The 20,010-nt window shown below is 48.2% G+C and overlaps 1 protein-coding gene across 2 annotated transcripts in view; it reads left to right on the forward strand.

Annotated features, from left to right (window-relative positions):
* Positions 1-8,205: 8,205 nt before the first annotated feature.
* ECE2 (endothelin converting enzyme 2) overlaps positions 8,206-20,010 on the forward strand; it is a 69,883-nt gene continuing 58,078 nt past the window's right edge. The window contains exons 1-2 of one of the 2 annotated variants that reach the window (XM_089508541.1): positions 8,206-8,840; positions 14,359-14,445. In XM_089508541.1, the coding sequence (XP_089364667.1) occupies positions 8,688-8,840; positions 14,359-14,445 (240 nt within the window). In that variant the 5' untranslated portion in view covers positions 8,206-8,687. The remainder of the gene's footprint in view (positions 8,841-14,358; positions 14,446-20,010) is intronic. The other variant, XM_089508540.1, reaches the window with a different exon arrangement.

Here is a 20,010-nt window from a genome sequence, read left to right on the forward strand (position 1 = left end):
TTTTTTGCTGTGAGAAAGTGTGGTATTCAGAAACCTTGTGGCTTGTGAGTGAGTGGCTGGAGTTGTGGCCTTTAACCCCTGCGCCACCGGAGCTCCAGTTCCTGCTGCCTCCTACCTTTCCTCCATTATAGTTGTTCCTAATGAGTCATGATGCCATCTCATGATGTGGCCAAATATGACAGCCTCAATTTGGTCATTTTGGCTTCCAGGGAGAGGTCAGGCTTGATTTGTTCTAGAACCCATTTATTTGTCTTCCTGGCCATCCACAGTATTCCCAAGCACTCTTCTTGCAGCACCACAACTCCAATGAAACATAGTATCATAGAGTTGGAAGAGACCCCCAAAAGCCAACCCCATTCTGCCATGCAGGAACTCACTATCAAAACATTCCCATCCAGTCTCTATTTAAAGATTTCCAAAGAAGGAGGTTCTCCAAGGGAACATGGTTCCATTATCAAACAGCCCTGACTCTCAGGAAGGTCCTCCTCATGTTGAGCTGGAATCTCTTTTCCTGGAGCTTGCATCCATTGCTCCATTGTGTCCTATTCTCTGGAGCAGCAGAAAACAAGCTTGCTCCCTCCTCAATGTGACATCCCTTCAAGTATTTAAACAGGGCTCTCATATCCCCTCTGAACCTTCTCTTCTCCCTAAGTTGCTGCTCGTAGGGCTTGGTTTCCAGACCTAGAAGTTCCTCCGACTGTTGAGCTGGAATCTCTTTTCTTGGAGCTTGCATCCATTGCTCCATTGTGTCCTATTCTCTGGAGCAGCAGAAAACAAACTTGCTGTATCCTCAGTATGACACTTCTTCCAATACCTAAGCAGGGCTATCCTATTACCTCTGGTTTAGGACACTGGTTTAGCACCAGGACAACCTCCTTGGATTGAGGTGGAATCATAGAATCGTAGAGTCGGAAGAGATCTCAAGAAGGGCCCTGATCCAGTCCAAGCCCCTTCCTTCTTCTGCCATGCAGGAACTCTCCATCAAAGCATCCCCATTGACAGACGGCCATCCAGCCTCTGTTTAAAGACCTTGGGTGTCATCCGCATACTGGCGACACCGCACCCCACAACTCTGAGCCATCGTCTAGCCTTCTCCAGGCTAAACATACCCAGCAATTCCCAAAGTCTCTCCTCAGAGGGCTTCCTGGTTTCCAGACCGACTGAGCTGAATGTCTTCCTGGCCACTTTCTTCTCTGTCCAGCTCTCAGCTCCATTCCTGGGGAAGGGGAATGGAGAGCCTTGGGGGGTCCTTAGTTCAGTGTTCAGCGTTATAGCTGTACACTTGATGGTTTTGCCATAGCTGCCCTTCCTAATCCCAGTCTTCTTCCCCATTTCCCCACAGAGACCTGCTTCAACATCCAAACAACAATACTGTACAAGAAGAAAAGAAATGAACCGAAGCCTACATTAAGATGGAAAGTACTGTATATACGCAACTATAAGTCGACCTCCTGGCTAAGTCAAGGGTAAAACTTAGGAGCATATAGCAAAGGATTTAAAGGACAAAGCACAGCAAAGCAATGTCAAAAACCTTACCAAATCCCAGCAGACCTACCGTAACTCTTTGTGCTTATTCTTTAGGCTGAATGGATGAGAGAATAGAAGGGGGGCCAGTGCTTCCAAGACAGATTACGGTATACTCTTGCTTTTCACCCGGGATGGTTCCTTCATTTAAATAAGAGATAAGAGACAGTGCTTACATGACCCACGGAGAAGTCGACTCAAGTTTTTTGGGTCAATTCTTTGACCTAAATTTCTAGACTTATACATGAGTATATACAGTAATGCTTTCCAGAATCTCCTATCCAGGATACTCACTGATGGCTTGTGGAGTTGTTGTTGTTGTTGTTGGTAGTTTATTTATAAAGCGCGGTGGGTTTACACAGCGCTGTACATACAATCAATTAAAATAAAATCATAAAATAAAATAAAGACCTGCCAGTGGTGCACATTCTACAAAGAACACTGGAGATTAATACATATATTAAACTGGAAGCAATAAAACAAACAAGAGTCCAAAAGAGAGAAGGATGGAGAGAGACTCTTTCTCTCTCTATGGGTGGAGAGGTGCATCCTTCTGCAGGGAGGGTAGGAGTGGCTGAGTTTATTCCTACGTTCCCAGGAGCCAGGTATTTCTCAAGCTGGCCTGGTGGGCGGTGGGCCGGGCATCCCTGGTCCCAACTGCCAACATGTTGGCGGGAGCATGTTATGCACACATGCTGAGGCTTCCCAGGAACTTTCCTCCCTGGCTCTTTGTTTTCCTTTGGCTGCCAAATGTTGGCTCATTGCGAGAACTGAGCATGGCTCCTGATTCAGCAAAGCACTGGTTTATCTGCAGAAAGCCCTCTGCACAGGATCAGGGGACTCAGGTGACACCTGCCCCAGCTGGGTCTTGGCGCCTGGCCCTTGGGACACTGCTGCGCAAGCAAATCATGATATAGAGCCATCTATTTCTTTCCTTTCCCCAGTATTGGAAAGGACTCCTGGTTGAGGGAAGAAAACAGTTTTCTATTTCCCTAGCAATCTGTGGCAAATTTGGAAGCTGATCAATGTAATTTTAATGTGAGCCGCTTCGATTGTTCGGAGGAGTGGGATATAAATACATTTTATCATCATCCTCATCATGATACAAGAAAGAGTTGCATCCATCCCTGTTGAGATCCAACTCTGCATCCTAACAACAACAACAACAACAACAACAACAACTATTATTATTATTATTATTATTATTATTATTATTATTATTATTTCTTACCCATCTCTTCTCAAGGCTGGATGATGCATCCCCACTGCAGGAATAATCCAGTTTGACACCACTTTAATTGCCCTGGCAAAATAATAATAACAATAATAGTAATAGTAATAAATTTTATTTATGTCCCGCCTCTCTGGTTGGATCAAGGCGGCTTACAACATAAATAAAAATGTATAATACAGAATAAAATCCATTATCCCTCCCTCCCACACAACTATTACAATTCCCAATTAACAGTCACAATAATTAAATAACATGCAATAATAAAATAATAAAAATAATTAAATGATTAAAACAACAACAAGACAATGGGGATCCTGGGTATTCTATATGGGGGGTCCGTATCAGTGGATTCTGGGTATTCTATATGGGGGGGTCTGTATCTTTGGATTCTGGCTATTCTATATGGGGGTTCATATCAGTGGATTCTGGGTATTCTATGTGGGGGGGGTCTGTATCTTTGGATTCTGGGTATTCTATATGGGGGTTCGTATCAGTGGATTCTGGGTATTCTATGTGGGGGGGGGTCTGTATCTTTGGATTCTGGGTATTCTATATGGGGGTTCATATCAGTGGATTCTGGGTATTCTATGTGGGGGGGGTCTGTATCGTTGGATTCTGGGTATTCTATATGGGGGGGTCTGTATCTTTGGATTCTGGGTATTCTATATGGGGGGTCCATATCAGTGTGTTCTGGATATTCTATATGGGGATCTGTATCAGTGGGTTCTGGGTATTCTATATGGGGATCTGTATCAGTGGGTTCTGGGTATTCTATATGGGGGTCCGTATCAGTGGATTCTGGGCATTCTATATGGGGATCCATATCAGTGGATTCTGGGTATTCTATATGGGGGTCTGTATCTTTGGATTCTGGATATTCTATATGGGGGTCTGTATCAGTGGGTTCTGGGTATTCTATATGGGGGTCTGTATCAGTGGGTTCTGGGTATTCTATATGGGGGTCCGTATCAGTGGATTCTGGGCATTCTATATGGGGATCCATATCAGTGGATTCTGGGTATTCTATATGGGGGTCTGTATCTTTGGATTCTGGATATTCTATATGGGGGTCTGTATCAGTGGATTCTGGGCATTCTATATGGGGGTCTGTATCAGTGGGTTCTGGGTATTCTATATGGGGGTCCGTATCAGTGGATTCTGGGCATTCTATATGGGGATCCATATCAGTGGATTCTGGGTATTCTATATGGGGGTCTGTATCTTTGGATTCTGGATATTCTATATGGGGGTCTGTATCAGTGGATTCTGGGCATTCTATATGGGGATCCATATCAGTGGATTCTGGGCATTCTATATGGGGATCCATATCAGTGGATTCTGGGTATTCTATATGGGGGTCTGTATCTTTGGATTCTGGATATTCTATATGGGGGTCCGTATCAGTGGGTTCTGGGTATTCTATATGGGGGTCCGTATCAGTGGATTCTGGGCATTCTATATGGGGATCCATATCAGTGGATTCTGGGTATTCTATATGTAGGGTTGCCATATCCCGCCTGTGGGCGGGACTTTCCCAATTTTGGGCGGGTCCGCACGGTCCCGCCCTGAGTTGCCCCCGCCCCCGGGATTTCCCCCGCCCCAGGCTTTGTTGCAAAGTCTGCAACAGCGGTGGCGGGGGAAAGAGAGAGGCGTAGGATTCTCTCTTTTGGCGGGGGGGCTTCCCTCCCCTCTTTGGCTCCGCTGGAGCCAAGGGAGGGAAAGAAGCCTCGCCTGCCGAGGCCAGACTTCTTTCCCCGCCTGAGCTCCGCCGGCAAAAACGGAGCCCAGGCAGGGGAAAAAAGCCTCTCTGAGGGGAGGATTCCTTCTCCGCCTGGGCTCTGTCCTTTCTGAGAACAGAGCCCAGGCGGAGAAGGAATCCTCCCCTCAGCGAGGATTCTTTTCAAATAGTAGGACCCCCCAAAAGGGGAAAAAGGTCCTACATTTGAAAATGTTGTCCTACATTTGTCTCGGTTTGGAGGTCCTGACTTATGGCAACCCTATCTATATGGGGGTCTGTGTCTTTGGATTCTGGGTATTCTATATGGGGGTCTGTATCAGTGGGTTCTGGGTATTCTATATGGGGGTCTGTATCAGTGGGTTCTGGGTATTCTATATGGGGGGTCTGTATCAGTTTGAATCATTTCAATGCAATGGAATGCTGGGATTTGTAATTTGTTGTCGCACCAGAGCTCTCTGACAGAGAAGGCCAAATGTCTCGCAAAACTACAGTTCCCAGAATTCCATAGCATTGAGCCAGGACAGTTAAAGTGGTATCAAACTGGATTATTTCTGCAGTGCGGATGCAGCCTGTGTTTCTCTGAGCTGCCGACTGTCGCCTCCTGAGCAGTGACCAAACCCTTAAGTGGATGATGGTTCTCCTGTCGAAAGCATTGCTGGTACAACCTTGCATCTACACTGTAGAAATAATGCAGTTTGATACCAGTTTAAGTGCTGCAGCTCTATCCTCTGGAATCCTGGGGTTTGTAGTTTTACACAGTCTTGAGCCTTCTCCGCCAGAGGATACTGGTGCCTCACAAACTACAAATCCCAGGATTCTGTAGAATGGAGTCATGGCAGTTAAAGTGGTGTTGGCATTATTTCTACAAAGGTATGAATACAAATGAAATGGATGCAACCTAAGACAAGGTGAAACAGGAGGCCGCCTTCTCTACTAACTGAGATTTTTTAATTATCTGGCAGCATACATATTAAGGAACCAGTGTGGTAGAGTGGTTGAGTGTTGGACTATGACTGTGGAGACCAGGGTTCGAATCCCGGCTCAGCCATGGAAACCCACTGGGTGACCCTGCGCAATACGTCACACTCTCTCAGCCTCAGAGGAATGGCAAAACCCCTTTGAACAAATCGTCCCAAGAAAACGTCATGATAGCTTTGCCTTTAGGTTTGCAAAAAGTTGGAAATGACTTGAAGGCACACAACAAATGCAACAACACAACAGCAGTGCATATTGCAGGTCTATGGGTTTAATGCAGGAGTGGGAATCCCATGGTTGTTGGACTGCAACTCCCAGCACTGGCTATAACACCTGCAAGGCTGCAAGGTTTCCACTTTGGTTTAATGGTAAGGATGCCATTTCTGCAGTGAGCATCCCAAAGGCTCTCTTGCCATTCATCAGGTCTTATAATTAGGGCATGCGCCATCCCACATCTCTGCTGGAAACCCTCAAATAACATGGGAAGGACATTTATCCCCATTGATCTTTCCAAACTGGGACAATATCCTCCCAGTCTTCAGTTCCTTATTCTTTTGTTTTATCAGCTGAAAACTGTTAATATGTCCATCCCATCTCATAGAGTTTTACCAGCCTCCTTCTTCCTCTGGGATTTCTGAATTTCCCCCACTTTTTTGGGGCATAGCTTCATCTAGCAGCCGTTATCCTCTCTGATAATATTCTCCAATATCTTTTCCTCGGCCTATTTGTCAAGGCCGGGCATCAAACACATTCATTCAATAAGTGTGGTTCTGGTACCATTGCGAAATCAGTTTTCAAGGTTTTTGTTATTGACATAAGTATCCTTTCCAAACTTTCTTTGCTTTCTGCATTTCCCTCAGATGAGGAAAGAGGTGCCTTCTTTTTCTTGACATTTCCAACAATTGTTAGTTGGAAATTGGGACATTTTTGGCCCTTTGCTCTGGGGTCGTATGCCGTCGGAAGAGCATCTCCTAGTCAGTTTCTCTTAAGTGATACCTTCTTGTAAAAAACCCCATCACTTCTCGCAATTGGTTCTGTTGGCTAAGAAGGGCAATATCTGGAGGGGATAATGGTCCTCACCAATGCCATCGGTCTGTTGAATGTGTGGGATTTCTAGACAGCCAGATTCCATCTAGGTAAGACATAGTTCACTCTCACACCAAGAAAGAGGAGACTTTTGAAAGTGTGCAAGAGTGAGAACATCTTCCTTCTGGGGAGGCCCTCCGTCTTGCAAATCTTCCTTGAGTATCTGAAAAAACAATAGATGGAGTTCTCATTTAGATCCTATGCAAAGGCCAAGGGATGGATGGATGGATGGATGGATGGATGGATGGATGGATATATATATATAGGGAGGGGTATATTTATCCCTTCCTTTCCTCATCCCCAAAATCTCTGCTCCAAATTCTCACCCAGGTCTTCCCGTTTTCCGCCTGCGCCGCAGGAGCCTGTGATCTTGGATGGGATTCCTCCTCACTTCCAACCTATTTTGCAAGCCCTCATCTTGTCTCCGAAGGAAGGGAGGGGAAAGGAAATGTTCTGGGCAATGCCGAAATGCAGGAGCCTCAAGGGGCCCAAGCAAGGTGGCTGGTTTCGGCTTTCTGCAGTGCTTGGAAAAGCTCCTTTTTTGGACTACAACTCCCAGAATCTGGAGGGACGAGTGCAGTCAGTTTTGTATCTTCCTTCAGATCTGGGCTTTTATTGGCTCTCGCATTGCAGGCTACTGACAGGTTGAGGAGTCCTTTACAAACTGACCTTTGCCAGAGGAGTCCTAGTTCTGGCCATTTTACTGGTGAATGACGGGCGGAACATCTACACTGTAGAAATAATGCAGTTTGACACCACTTTAAGTGTTGTAGCTCCATCCTATGAAATCCTGGGATAACAAGAACAGCAACAATATCATTCAGATAACAACGCGAGCAACAAAAGCAACAACAACAATATCAATTCATATCAGGATCCACGGGCAGCTTAATAGCCTTTTTCTTCTTGCTGCCTTGTGCGTCAGTGTGATTTTTCCATACTCCTTCTGGGGAGCAAATGGTGTGATAAGCCAGCGCAAAGGAGGCGTTCAAAGTGGTTTTACAAAGGACTGTGTCTTCCTGCGTGGCAGTTTGGGTCTCTGTGATTCTGTGCAAACTCTGTGATCCTGTGATTCTTTGCTCCCACTTTGGGACCAGGCACATCTGGAACATTTGTGCAAAGAAACCAGACAAAGGCAGCCGTCTGGTAGGAACAATTTAGTTGGCCCGGGACTATGCAAATCCCTTTCTTTTTCGACAGGTAGGGAAGATGCAGCATGGCGGCATGGCTGGGTCATCATCTCGTGCCCCGACCTTTGGGCTGTGTACTTGTAATAGTCCACCTGTTTTCTCCCTCAGATGGGAAGAGCCAGATTAACTTCACGAAAATGGAGTTTGGCATCTATTCAAGCCTCATCAGGGGAGGGGCGCGTGGGGGTGTGACAGGGACACGTTCCCCCTTCATTCGTCCCTTGCGCATAAGCGAGGAACGCGAGTCCGAAAACCGTGAGAATGGAGGGAAGACTGCTGTTGAATTCTCCCATGTAATCTGAAAAACAAGTGCGTCATATGTAGGCATGAGCGCAAAGCATTGTCTCTCAGCATGTATGGGGAAATTGCCCTACACACAGAATCATGGACTCATAGAGTTGGAAGAGACCACAAGGAAGGGCCATCGGTGCTTTTTCCTTCCAGGCTTCACTCTTCTCCATCGTTGTGAAGCTTCTTGGGATTTTTCTCGCTGCAGCCTCACATTTGCTCAGAGAGCCTTAGTGTGTTTATGTTTGGGGAAATGGAAAGGCGCATGGATGAGGAGCGGCAGCAACGTTGCTAAGGGATAATAGAGCTATGGGCTGCTAAGGAACAGAGGCCAAGCCTCCGCAAAGCAACTGTGGCCCTTGTCAGGAATACTGATGAGGGGACCGCCATGGCAACGGACCGTGGATGAAAGACCCCTTTGCTCTTAGGAACAGAGGCCTCCCTTTGCCCAAACCGGGGGAATTGTGCCTGCGTTGCAACCCTTCTTCACTGGGCTTTGGGAAGGGAACAGATAGCTATGAATAGCCCTTTGGGAAGAGCCTCCCAGCTGGAGGAATAAAAAGCTCCCAGGCCAGTGGAGGCTTTCCTTTCACTGGGATGGATGGTTTAGTCCAGGTTAACCTCACTGAATGCAGCCGAGGGGTCCCTGGGCATGACTTCTTTAACCAGAGGCAGGAATCGCATGGAGAGAATAGGGAAAGGGTTCCTGCACCACAAAAGAGGAAGAGCGCTTCAACACCTTTGCACAGATTTTTTAAATGCAAAACTGACAGCATGCAGACGTGAAATGAAACAACCAGGCCAGGTAAGCCTTGCAGCAGTAAACAAGTGATTCTGAACCATATAGAGGCTGGACTTGGAAGCTAAGCAGGGCGAGTCCTGGATAGTGCTTGGAAGGGAGGCCGCCAATAGAGACCAGGGGCTGGAGTAGGGGGAACATTTGTCACGGAAAACCAGGAAGATCCCAGATTTGAAGGGTTAGGAAAATGCTCCAGGGCTGGTTGAAGCAGCAAAGTACAAATGCCAGAAAGCAGGTTGTTTTGCTATATATAAAGAGACAATAACTGAAATACAGTGGGTCCTTGGTGTTTTATCCGCTGGGGTTTGGTTCCAGGACCTTCTTGGATCCTAAAATCGGTGGAAGCTCAGGTCCCATTAAGTAGACCTGCATAGTAAAATGGTGTCCCTTCAATAAAATAGAAAAACCAAGGTTTGCTTTTTGAGATGTGTGTATTTTGGGGATATTTTGAATCCATGGTTATGGGGGGCTGACTGTATGCAGTGCTAAATATCACAAAGTGTTATGCGGGGGCTTTTTTTAGATGGAGAGAGGAATGATAAGCCCTTCCCCCAATTCTGTTCTGCATACTTTTGCCCCGGTTTTATGGAAGAGAAGGATGGCAACCCTCCGCTGGAGGCTCTTTTTCAGAGGAAGGAACTGGCCAAAACACCTCCAAAGAATGTGGAGTTGAAGGCTTTCATGGCCGGCATCCTTAGTTCTTTGTGGGTTTTTCGGACAATGTGGCCGTGTTCTGGAAGAGTCTATTCCTGACGTTTCGCCAGCATCTGTGGCCGCCATCTTCAGAGCATGCTGGCATGGAAGAGAGAGGGGTATATATAGATACTGTTGGTTGAGAGGAAGCAGTTCACATGTTAATCTGTGTATTGTTCTGTTGTTGAATGGCAAGGCTTCAGGGGGTCTATTGAATTAGTGGCCCATTGTCTGCTGGGAAAGCTCCTGACTCCAAATGGTTTTCCATTTGCATTTGCTGTGTCCTTATTTTGCTATTCTTCAGGATTGGTAGGCAAACTTTACTTTAAGGGTTTCTTTTTTCCAGTTGAAGTTGTCCAGGTGTTTATGGATCTCAGTGGCTTCCCTGTGCATTCTGACCTGATAGCCGTTGGCATGGTCCAGAACTTCAGTGTTCTCAAACAGCATTTTATGCCCAGGATGGTTTATAATGTGTTCTGCTCCTGATGATTTTTCCGGCTGGCCCAGTCTGCTGCAGTGTCTCTCGTGTTCCTTGATCCTTGTTTGCACGCTGCGTTTGGGGGTCCCTATGGAGACTTGTCCGCAGCTGCATGGTATGCGCTAAACTCTTCCTGCGGCTGTGAGAGGGTCTCTCTGGTCCTTGGCTGAGCCAAGCATGGGCTGGATTTTCTTGGTTGGTTTGTAAACCGTTTGCAGGTTGTGCTTCCTCCCCACTTTGCCTGTTCTGTCTGTGACTCCTTTGATGTATGATGGATGGGAGAAATACCTTCCCTTTGGGTGGCTGCTTGTCTTCCCTCCTCTGGGTTTTTCTAGATCTGGCAGCCCTTCTGAGGTCTGAGCTGGAGAAACCATCGGCCTGTAGAGCCCAGTCTAGGTGTTACAGCTCATGTTCCAGGAAGTGGGGTTCTCAGATGCGTTTTGCTCTGTCTACCAGTGTTTTGATTGTGCTTCTTTTCTGTCCTGGGTGATGGTTGGAGTTCTTGTGCAGGTATCGGTCTTTATGTGTGGGTTTTCGGTATACTGTGTGACCCAAACGTTGATTCGGTTTGTGGATGACTAGGACTTCCAAGAATGGCAGTGTTCCTTCCTTTTCCTTTTCCATAGTGAACTGGATGTTCAAGTGGATATTGTTCAAATGGTTCAGAAACACAGCCAGCTCTTCTTCTCCATGGATCCAAATGGTGAAAGTGTCATCCACGTATCGGAACCAAGTTGTGGGCTTTTTCGGTGCCGTTTCCAGGGATTGCACTGAAGAGTTAAGAAAACCCTATGAAATTCAAGGGAAGACATAACTTCAAGGCACATGCGCACACAACAGAGAGGCCACTTGAAGGCTTTTTTCCTCTGCTGACTAAACTTATGTGTCTTTGCATGAGCCGGCGCTTGCTGGTGAGGCAGGCTTGTCCTTTCCTTTGCGCTTTGCTATGCATGCATGCACTTTAAGGCGTCTTGGAGGCAGCTGCTGTCGTTCTTTCCTCTTGTAGGCAGGCACACAACAACAATAGGGTTGGCAAGGGCAGAATCCTTCATTTCATTCAAAGACATAGCCAGGTTAGTCTGGAAAATCAGTATGCAAAGGGATCTTGCAGCACCTTTGAGACTCACTGAAAGTTAAAAGTTGGTAGCATGAGCTTTCATAGACCTGAGGAAGTAGACTCAAAGACTCAATTCTACAAATGCTCATGCTACCAACGTCTATCTTACCGTATATAAGTTGACTCATGTATAAGTCGAGGGCAGGTTTTGGGGCCAAAATTATGGATTTTCCTATGACCCATCGATAAGTTGAGGGTAAAACTTAAGGGCATTTAATGAAGGATGTAAAGGATGAAGCAAAGGAAAATGAGGCCAAAGCACTTACAGAATTCCGGCTGGCATAACTGCTGAGAGTGTGGCACCTTTGCTTTCTGATGGTTCAGTGTATACAAACTTTGTTTCATGCACAATATGATTTGTAAAAGACTGGATGCATGTGAGAGTTGAAATGGTTGGTGCTTCTTTTTAGTGCTCCCAGGATGGACAAAGCGCTTGCATTTTGCCTCTCTACTCAGAAAAAAGGAGGGGACCATATACATATATATATGAGTTAAAGTACAGGACTTACATTGACCCATGGATAAGTCGACCCATGTTTTTTGGGTCAATTGTTTGACCAAAATTTCTAGACTGAAACATGAGTGTATACAGTAGCCCCAAAGGTCCTGTAAGATCCCTTTGAATACGTTGTTTCATGGTTCACTATAGGCATGCTGTTGCGATCCAGTCTCCAGCACTCCTTTACCATTTTCCTAGTTCTAATGCTGCTAGAAAAATTCCAGCTAGACAGAGGAGAAGGAAGAAAGAGTGGGCTGGGATAAAAAGATTTTGCAAAAAAGAGCTTTACTGCCAGAGGTTTTGTTTCCTGAGTCACGCCTTTCTCTCTTAAACTGGGGGAGGAAGGGGCTCTGGGCGGCTCCAGTGGGATCTGCATTGAATACAATGGAAGCGGGTTGCCAGCTTTCCAGGAAAACAATGGCCTGCTCCGCTCTTGCGCCTTTGCGGCAGCTGGAATCCAAAGAGGAAGCTTATCTTTTGGAAGAGAATAGTTCTTGCAGCTGCTCCTTCTTGCAGACCAGTTATTAAACCCAGACCTCAAGGACAGATTCAAAGGCTGGCAATTCTAGAAGCGAAAAGAGGAGCCATGCCATTCAAATGGGGTTTATTCAAACAGCAGAAAGACTGCATTGAATAGCAGCTTCTTCCAAAAACGCTGCCTGAGAAAGCACACGCCGGAGAAGGTTGATTTGGGGTGATTTCTTTTGAATTTGTTGAATTTGAATGACTTGCGATGCTACATCTGACTATTTTCGAAAGAACCTTTTTAAATGAAAGCTCTGCTCTGGGAGATTGGCCAAAAGGAGAGGGAAGAAGGGTCCTTCATTGGGAAGTCTTTTGGATTCCGTCTTTGTTTAAAAGCTGGTGTTGTTTCTGTGTAAAGAAAACAGAGCTGCAGCCACAAGGGAGAGAAAGTATTGTGAAAAATGACTCATTCTCACATCAGCTGGAAGACAATTCTGTTTGCGGCAGGGAGCTCTGACAAAACGCTTTCTTTCCTAGGAGCTTTCCAGCCCTTAACACAGATGTATGGAAGGGAGACATTCGGTCAGTGCGTTTTTCTCTATCACAGTATTTTCCTGCCAGCATCTGTTGAATTTGTCTTGTTAAAATCGGAAAATGGAGACCTATGTGGCAGTGTTCCTAGTGAACAGAGATGTCTCCGGTGCTTTCTAGACACAACAAGCCCTTGAGTATGTGGCTTTGGGAGAGCAGATGCACCAAATGAGTCTCTTCCAAACCTGAAAGAGGGAATAATGCTTATCAAAACTGCAGATGACACCAAACTAGGAGGAACAGCTAATACTCCAGAGGACAGGATCAAAATTCAAAATGACCTGATTAGACTGGAAAGCTGGGCCAAAGCTAACAGAATGAACTTCAACAGGGAGAAACGTACGGGCAGAAAAATAAAATGCACAGATATAGGATGGGTGACACCTGGCTGAATGAAACTACGTGTGAAAGGGACCTAGGAGTCCAAGTAGACCACAAGTTGAAGATGAGTCAACAATGCGATGCGGCAGCTAAAAAGGCCAATGCTATTTTAGGCTGCATCAATAGAAGTATAGTGTCTAGATCCAGGGAAGTAATAGTGCCACTGTATTCTTCTCTGGTCAGGCCCCACCTGGAATATTGTGTCCAGTTCTGGGCAGAACAATTCAAAAAGGAGATTGAGAAACTGGAACCATGTGTCCAAAGGAAGGCCACCAAAATGGTGAAGGGTCTGGAAACCATGAAGCCCTATGAGGGAGGACTGAGGGAGCTGGGGATGTTTAGCCTGGAGAAAAGAAGGTTAAGAGGTGATATGATAGCTCTGTTTAAATATTTTAAGGGATGTCATATTGAGGAGAGAGCAAGCTTGTTTTCTGCTGCTCCAGAGACTAGGACTTGGAGCAATGGATGCAAGCTACAGCAAAAGATATTCCAGCTCAACATTCGGAGGACCTTTCTGACAGACAGTCAGACAGATTTTGGTGGAGTCTCCTTTCTTGGAGGTCATTAATCAGAGGCTGGATGGCCATGTGTCAATGGAGATGCTTTGACTGAGAATTCCTGCATGGCAGAATGGGGTTGGACTGGATCAGGGCCCTTCTTGGGGTCCCTTCCAACTCTACGATTCTATGATTCTGAGAGTCAAACCCCAAAGAGGTGTTCTGAGCTTGTGCTGCTGGAGAAAACCTTCTCCCACACAGAGAAGCAGCAAAAGAAATGGCTTGCAGAGTTCTTGGTCAGAGGTACTTTAATCTTTTATAGCTTATCACATGAAGGAGATCGGGAGTTTGTCCCGTGGATGTCCTGGAAAATCATGTAATTACGTGAAATGATGTCCCATGACATTGCACAAAGCCTGCCATTAAAGTCACAAAGAAGCATTAACACGTATCTTTTTACTTTCCAGATTTCAGCAACAATGCATTTCTGATATCGCTTTATTCATGCAATTGCGTGTGATAACCATTCACGCAATTACTTGCCATTTTTGCTTTATTTGTGGGATGGTTTAAATGCGCTTTAATCTCTCTTTAATGCCGAAATTAGCCCCAGTGTGGAACCAGTTCTAGCTATTTCAGGGTTTTTTCTTTGGTGAGACAACCCCTGACTTGTAATAAAACTTCAGTTCCCAGTCTTCCTTTGCAGAAGAGTAGACATATTGTGAATGGAATTGCAACCTAAGACCCAGGCCCAATAATCGCAGCGCAAATAATGCTTTCTCTCGCACACTTTCTCTTTTCAGATGGCGGAGTACAAGCGCGCCATGTTCCAGGACGAAGAAGCGCCGGATGCCGCTGGGGACGGGAGCACCTCTCCTGACGGCCTGGAGGTAGGCAGGGTCAGGCCTCCAGAGGCCTGGAGTCGGACATGAACATCCAGGGAGGGATGCTGCGTCTGGTTTGCGCCCATTCCCCTCCTTGCGCCTTCCCCCAGGAATTGCCCGGCTGCTGCTTGGCAACAGGGCAATTACGCTAAATTAATCATAACAGGAGTGCCTCTGCCGCCGGAATAATTTCCGCGCCGGATCCAGAGGCTGAGCATCAATAAACGGAGACCGGAGGGAGGGGCAAGGGCCAGGGAAGGAGGGGGCCGTTTTATTTCACAATTAATTTTTAAATTAAATTTTACAACATATAAAAAATCCAAATATGCCACAAGCAACACACAACGCACAAATAAGTCATAAAATTCAAAGATAGAGCCGTGTTACTCTGCGGAAACAGTACATAGAGAGATCTTGCAGCACCTTTGAGACTCAGTGAAAGAATGAAATTGGCAGCAGGAGCTTTCCTAGGCTAAAGTCTCTTTCCTCAGATGCATTTGGTGGAGTGATCTGCACCGTCTGAGAAATGCATCTGAGGAAGTAGACTTTAGCCTAGGAAAACTCCTGCTGCCAATTTCATTCTTTCACTGAGTCTCAAAGGTGCTGCAAGATCTCTCTAAATAAGTCCCAAAGCCAAGCTTATACAGTGCGTCCTTGGTATACGCGGGGGATCCGTTCCGGACCCCCCCGCGTATACCAAATTCCGCGTATGCTCAAGTCCCGTTGTCCCCAATGGCAGCGCGCGTGCACGCGCGCCGCCATTGGGGACAACTTCCCTCCCTCCCCTCTCCTCCCCCCAACTCTTTCCTTCCTTCCTTCCCTCCCTCCCTCCCTCCCTCCCTCCCTCCTTACTTACCTTTTCGTCGCCGGGGGGCCCCGTCGCTGCCGCCGCCGCCGCCGCCGCCACCACCGCCTCAGCCGGAGCCGGGGGGAAGGCCGGGTGGGGGTTTTGGAGGCCAAGAAGCCTCCAGCCTGCCACCCGGCCCTTCTGTGGCGGCGGCGGCAGCAGAGCACCAGCGCTAGAGGCCTCTTCAGCCCCCACTTCGCCGCCGCCACCGCCAGCACCTCTCTGCAAGGGCCAGGGGGTGGGCTGGAGGCCTCTTGGTCTCCAGTCCGCCACTCGGCCCCTGCATCGAGGTGCAGGCACCGGCGGAGTGGGGGCCGAAGAGGCCCCAGGCACTCGGCCTCCTCCTCCTCCTCCTCGCTGCGGCGCCGCCACGGCTGACGGGGGAAAGGCCGGGCGCTGCTCCTGGAGGACTCCAGGAGCAGAGCCCGGCCTTTCCCCCGTCAGCCGTGGCGACGGAGGGGAGGCCTCTGGCGCTGGTCCTCCAGCGCCAGAGGCCTTCCCTCCTCGGCTACAGCCAGGGGAGAGGCCGGGCTCCGCTCCTGGAGGACTCCAGGAGCGGCGCCCGGCCTTTCCCCCGTCAGCTGTGGCGACGGAGGGGAGGCCTCTGGCGCTGGTCCTCCAGCGCCAGAGGCCTTCCCTCCGTGGCTACAGCCAGGGGAAAGGCCGGGCTCTGCTCTTGGAGTCCTCCAGGAGCAGCGCCCGGCCTTTCCCCCGTCAGCCGTGGCGGCGCCGCGGCGAGGAGGAGGAGGAGGAGGCCGAGTGCCTGGGGCCTCTTCGGCCCCCACTCCGCCGGTGCCTGCACCTCGATGCAGGGGCCGAGTGGCGGACTGGAGACCAAGAGGCCTCCAGCCCACCCCCCGGCCCTTGCAGAGAGGTGCTGGCGGTGGCGGCGGCGGAGTGGGGGCCGAAGAGGCCTCTGGCGCTGGTGCTCTGCTGCCGCCGCCGCCGCCGCCACAGAAGGGCCGGGTGGCAGGCTGGAGGCTTCTTGGCCTCCAAAACCCCCACCCGGCCTTCCCGGCTCCGGCTGAGGCGGTGGTGGCGGCGGCGGCGGCGGCAGCGACGGGGCCCCCTGGTGACGAAAAGGTAAGTAAGGAGGGAGGGAGGGAGGGAAGGAAGGAAGGAAAAAGTTGGGGGGAGGAGAGGGGAGGGAGGGAAGTTGTCCCCAATGGCGGCGCGCGTGCACGCGCGCCGCCATTGGGGACAAAATCCCCGGATTTGCTATGCGCGTATGCTTAAATCCGCGCATGGCAAATCCGCGTATAAGGAGGACCTACTGTATAAATAAAAACCATTAATTAAGGGTTAATTAAAGGGAAAGTGGGCGAGGGGGCGGAGTGGCTCTGGTCCACAGAGATAATCTTACCTTGACCAGGATACCTATCTGGAAAACTGACCACTTCGAGTGTATGTACCTCAGCCTGAAGACCAAGGATAGTATAGGGATTCTGTTGGTATACCGTCCACCCCGTTGTCTAACAGACTCCCTATCCGAGCTGACACAGCTGGCCTCGGAGTTGCTGTTGGAGTCGCCCAGACTTATAATTCTGGGCAACTTCAACATCCCATGCGAGACCAGTTTAACAGGTGCGGCTCAGGAGTTCATGGATTCCATGACAGGCATGGGCCTATCCCAATTGGTTTCCGGGCCAACGCATTGCGCAGGTCATACCCTCGATGCGGTCTTCAGTACGGAGCAGGAATATCTGTGGGCGGAGGTAAATAGTACCACCGCATTGTCATGGACGGATCCTTTCCTGGTCAAGGCTGAACTAAAAGCCACAGTCTGCCCCGTTGGGGGTGGAGGATCCATTAGAATGGTCCACCATCGAAGATTAATGGAACCAACTGGCTTCCAGAAAGCCTTAGAGGGTTCCTTGGTTGGTAATGCCAGTGATTCTGTCGAAGCTTTGGTTAATACCTGGAACACCGATATCGCCAAGGCCATCAACACAATTGCTCCCAAGCGTCCTTTCCAGCCCGCTCCGAATCGTAAATCATGGTACACTGAAGATCTGAGGAAAATGAAGCGGGTTGGACAAGGACTAGAGCGCAACTGGCGTGACACTCGACTCTTATGTGACAGAACTCGTTCATAGGAAATTCCTTCATTCCTATAGAGAGGCGATACAGGCAGCGCAGAGATCTTTCTCCTCTCCACGTATCGCATCTGCGGAGTCCTGTCCAGCAGAGCTGTTTAGGGTGGTAAGGGCACTGACACAAGTTCCACCTGTGCAGAACCCTTTGCTTAACCCAACAACGGCCTGCTGTAATGCTTTTAACAACTGCTTCGCAGATAAAATCTCTCGGATAAGAGCCGACCTGGATGCCGGGATTGTAGCAGAATCGACTGAGGAGGTGTCCAGTGAACCCGTTGTTGAGGTTAAACTGGATCGGTTTGAACTTGTGAATGCCGATGACGTGGACAAGATCCTTGGAAATATGAAGAAGACGACATGTCCCCTTGATCCCTGCCCATCATGGCTGGCCGTCCAGGGGGTGATGCCTCGATGGCATTTCTTAGAGATGTCATCAATGTATCCCTTAGGGAAGGTTGTGTTCCAACTTGCTTAAAGGAGGCGGTTGTTAGACCGCTCCTGGAAAAACCTTCCCTGGACCCCCTGGATATGAAGAACTACAGGCCTGTATCCCATCTGCCCTTTTTGAGCAAGGTGATCGAGAGGGCTGTCGCCCTTCAACTCCATGTCATCTTGGATGAAACTGATTATCTAGACCCATTTCAAACTGGCTTCAGGACGGGATTTGGGGTGGAGACTGCCATGGTTGCTCTGGCTGACCATCTTTGTCTAGGCATTGGCAGAGGAAGCGTGACCCTGTGGGTGCTTCTAGGCCTCTCAGCGGCCTTCGACACGATAGATCACGACATCCTCTTGGAACACCTGGGAGAGTTATGAACCAGTGGCACTGCACTCCAGTGGTTCTGGTCCTTCCTCTCGGGTAGATTCTGGAGGGTGATGCTCAGGGACAGTTGCTCCTCAAGAATGGAGCTTAAATGTGGCGTCCCTCAAGGCGCCATACTGTCCCTGATGCTATTCAACATTATATGAAGCCATTGGGGGAAATCATTTGCAGACATGGGGCAGGTGTTATCAGTACACTGATGACACCCAAATATATTTCTCCATGTCCGGATCAGCAGCTATGACAACAGATGGCATTTCTCCCCTCCATCAGTGTCTTGAAGCGGTAATGGGCTGGATAAGGAAAAACAAACTCAGGCTGAATCCAGACAAAACGGAGGTACTTACAGTAGGGGCCCCCAAACCAGGTACAGGGTTGCAACCTCCAGTCCTAGATGGGGTCTCCACAAAGGACTGTGTTCGCAGTCTGGGGGTGCTCCTAGATCCATCGCTTCACATGACGAACCAAGTGAATGCGACAATCAGGAGCGCCTGCTATCAGCTCTGGCTGATACGCCAGCTGCGCCCTTTCCTGGAAGTAAAGGACCTAGAAACTGTTGTACATTCACTGGTAACTTCACGACTTGATTTCTGTAATGGGGCTACCCTTGTGCCTAGTCTGGAAACTTCAACTAGTGCAAAATATGGCAGCCAGGCTGGTCGCCAGAAAAACTAGAAGTGACCGAATAACATCCGTCCTAAAATCTCTTCACTGGCTACCTATTAGTTTCTGGGCGCTGTACAAGGTGTTGGTCATAACCTTTAAAGCCCTCCATGGCTTGGGCCCAACCTATTTGAGGGATCACCTGCTCCCATATAATCCGCCCCGCTGCACCCTCCGGTCCTCTGGGAGGAATCTATTGCAGCCTTTAAAGACCAGACTAACTGCTCCCTCCCAGAGAGCCTTCTCTGCAATGGCTCCCAAACTATGGAATGGACGGACGGACGAGATCTGTCACATTGCCAGCTTAGACAGCTTTAAAGACGCTGTCAAGACGGATCTCTTCCGGCAGGCTTTCCTGAATAAAGTGCCCGGCCACAGAATGACCGCCTTCACATCCTAGAATAGCCCACCGCTCTGTCCTCGATATATTTTTTTATTCTGTTTTTAATAGATATTTTAATTGTAACATGTTTAATCCTGTTTTAAGGGGGGGATTTGGGACATAATTTTGTAAATGTGGCTTTTAATGTGTAGTGAACTGCTTTCATTGTCTAGTTACAGAAAAGCGGGATACAAATAAAAGATTTATTTATTAATTAATTAAACCTGCCATCCTACCATCTTTCATTGCTTACTCCATCAACCCGTTTAGCAAAACGTTAGCCCCCCTCCTTCACTGTCCTGGGATCAACATCCGCACCTCATTCCTCACTTCCTTTTCTTCGGCTCTCGCTTTATTCACAATTGCCGCCGTGGTTTGTTTGTCCATGTAAATAAAGCACATAGTTTTCCTTAATGGATTGGCATCTTTTATCTCTCCGTCACAAAAATGTTCTTGATGGAAAAACATGGAGACTTCCTAAGGAATCCATTGTTTTCTACCTGCCAAGAGCCCTGTGAGGAATGGAGACAGACTGGATTGCAAAAGGGGGGTCCCTCCTGAGATGCAAATGGACTTTGAATTCCCTGGACATCCCTAACTTTCCTCCTGTTTGGTTTGCAATGTCTTGCCTGATGATGAAGAAGCCCATGGAGCTTCGAAAGCTTGTAACAAGTGTATTGTGCTTTTCGGTGGGCCAATAAAGGTACCCTTTGATGGATCTTTGTGTGGATAAACAATATGAAATAGTAAAAAATGTTTA

The sequence above is a fragment of the Sceloporus occidentalis genome, unplaced genomic scaffold, assembly GCF_023333645.1.
Source record: "Sceloporus occidentalis isolate IW3139 unplaced genomic scaffold, rSceOcc1.0.p SCAF_2, whole genome shotgun sequence".
Classification (NCBI taxonomy): domain Eukaryota; kingdom Metazoa; phylum Chordata; class Lepidosauria; order Squamata; family Phrynosomatidae; genus Sceloporus; species Sceloporus occidentalis.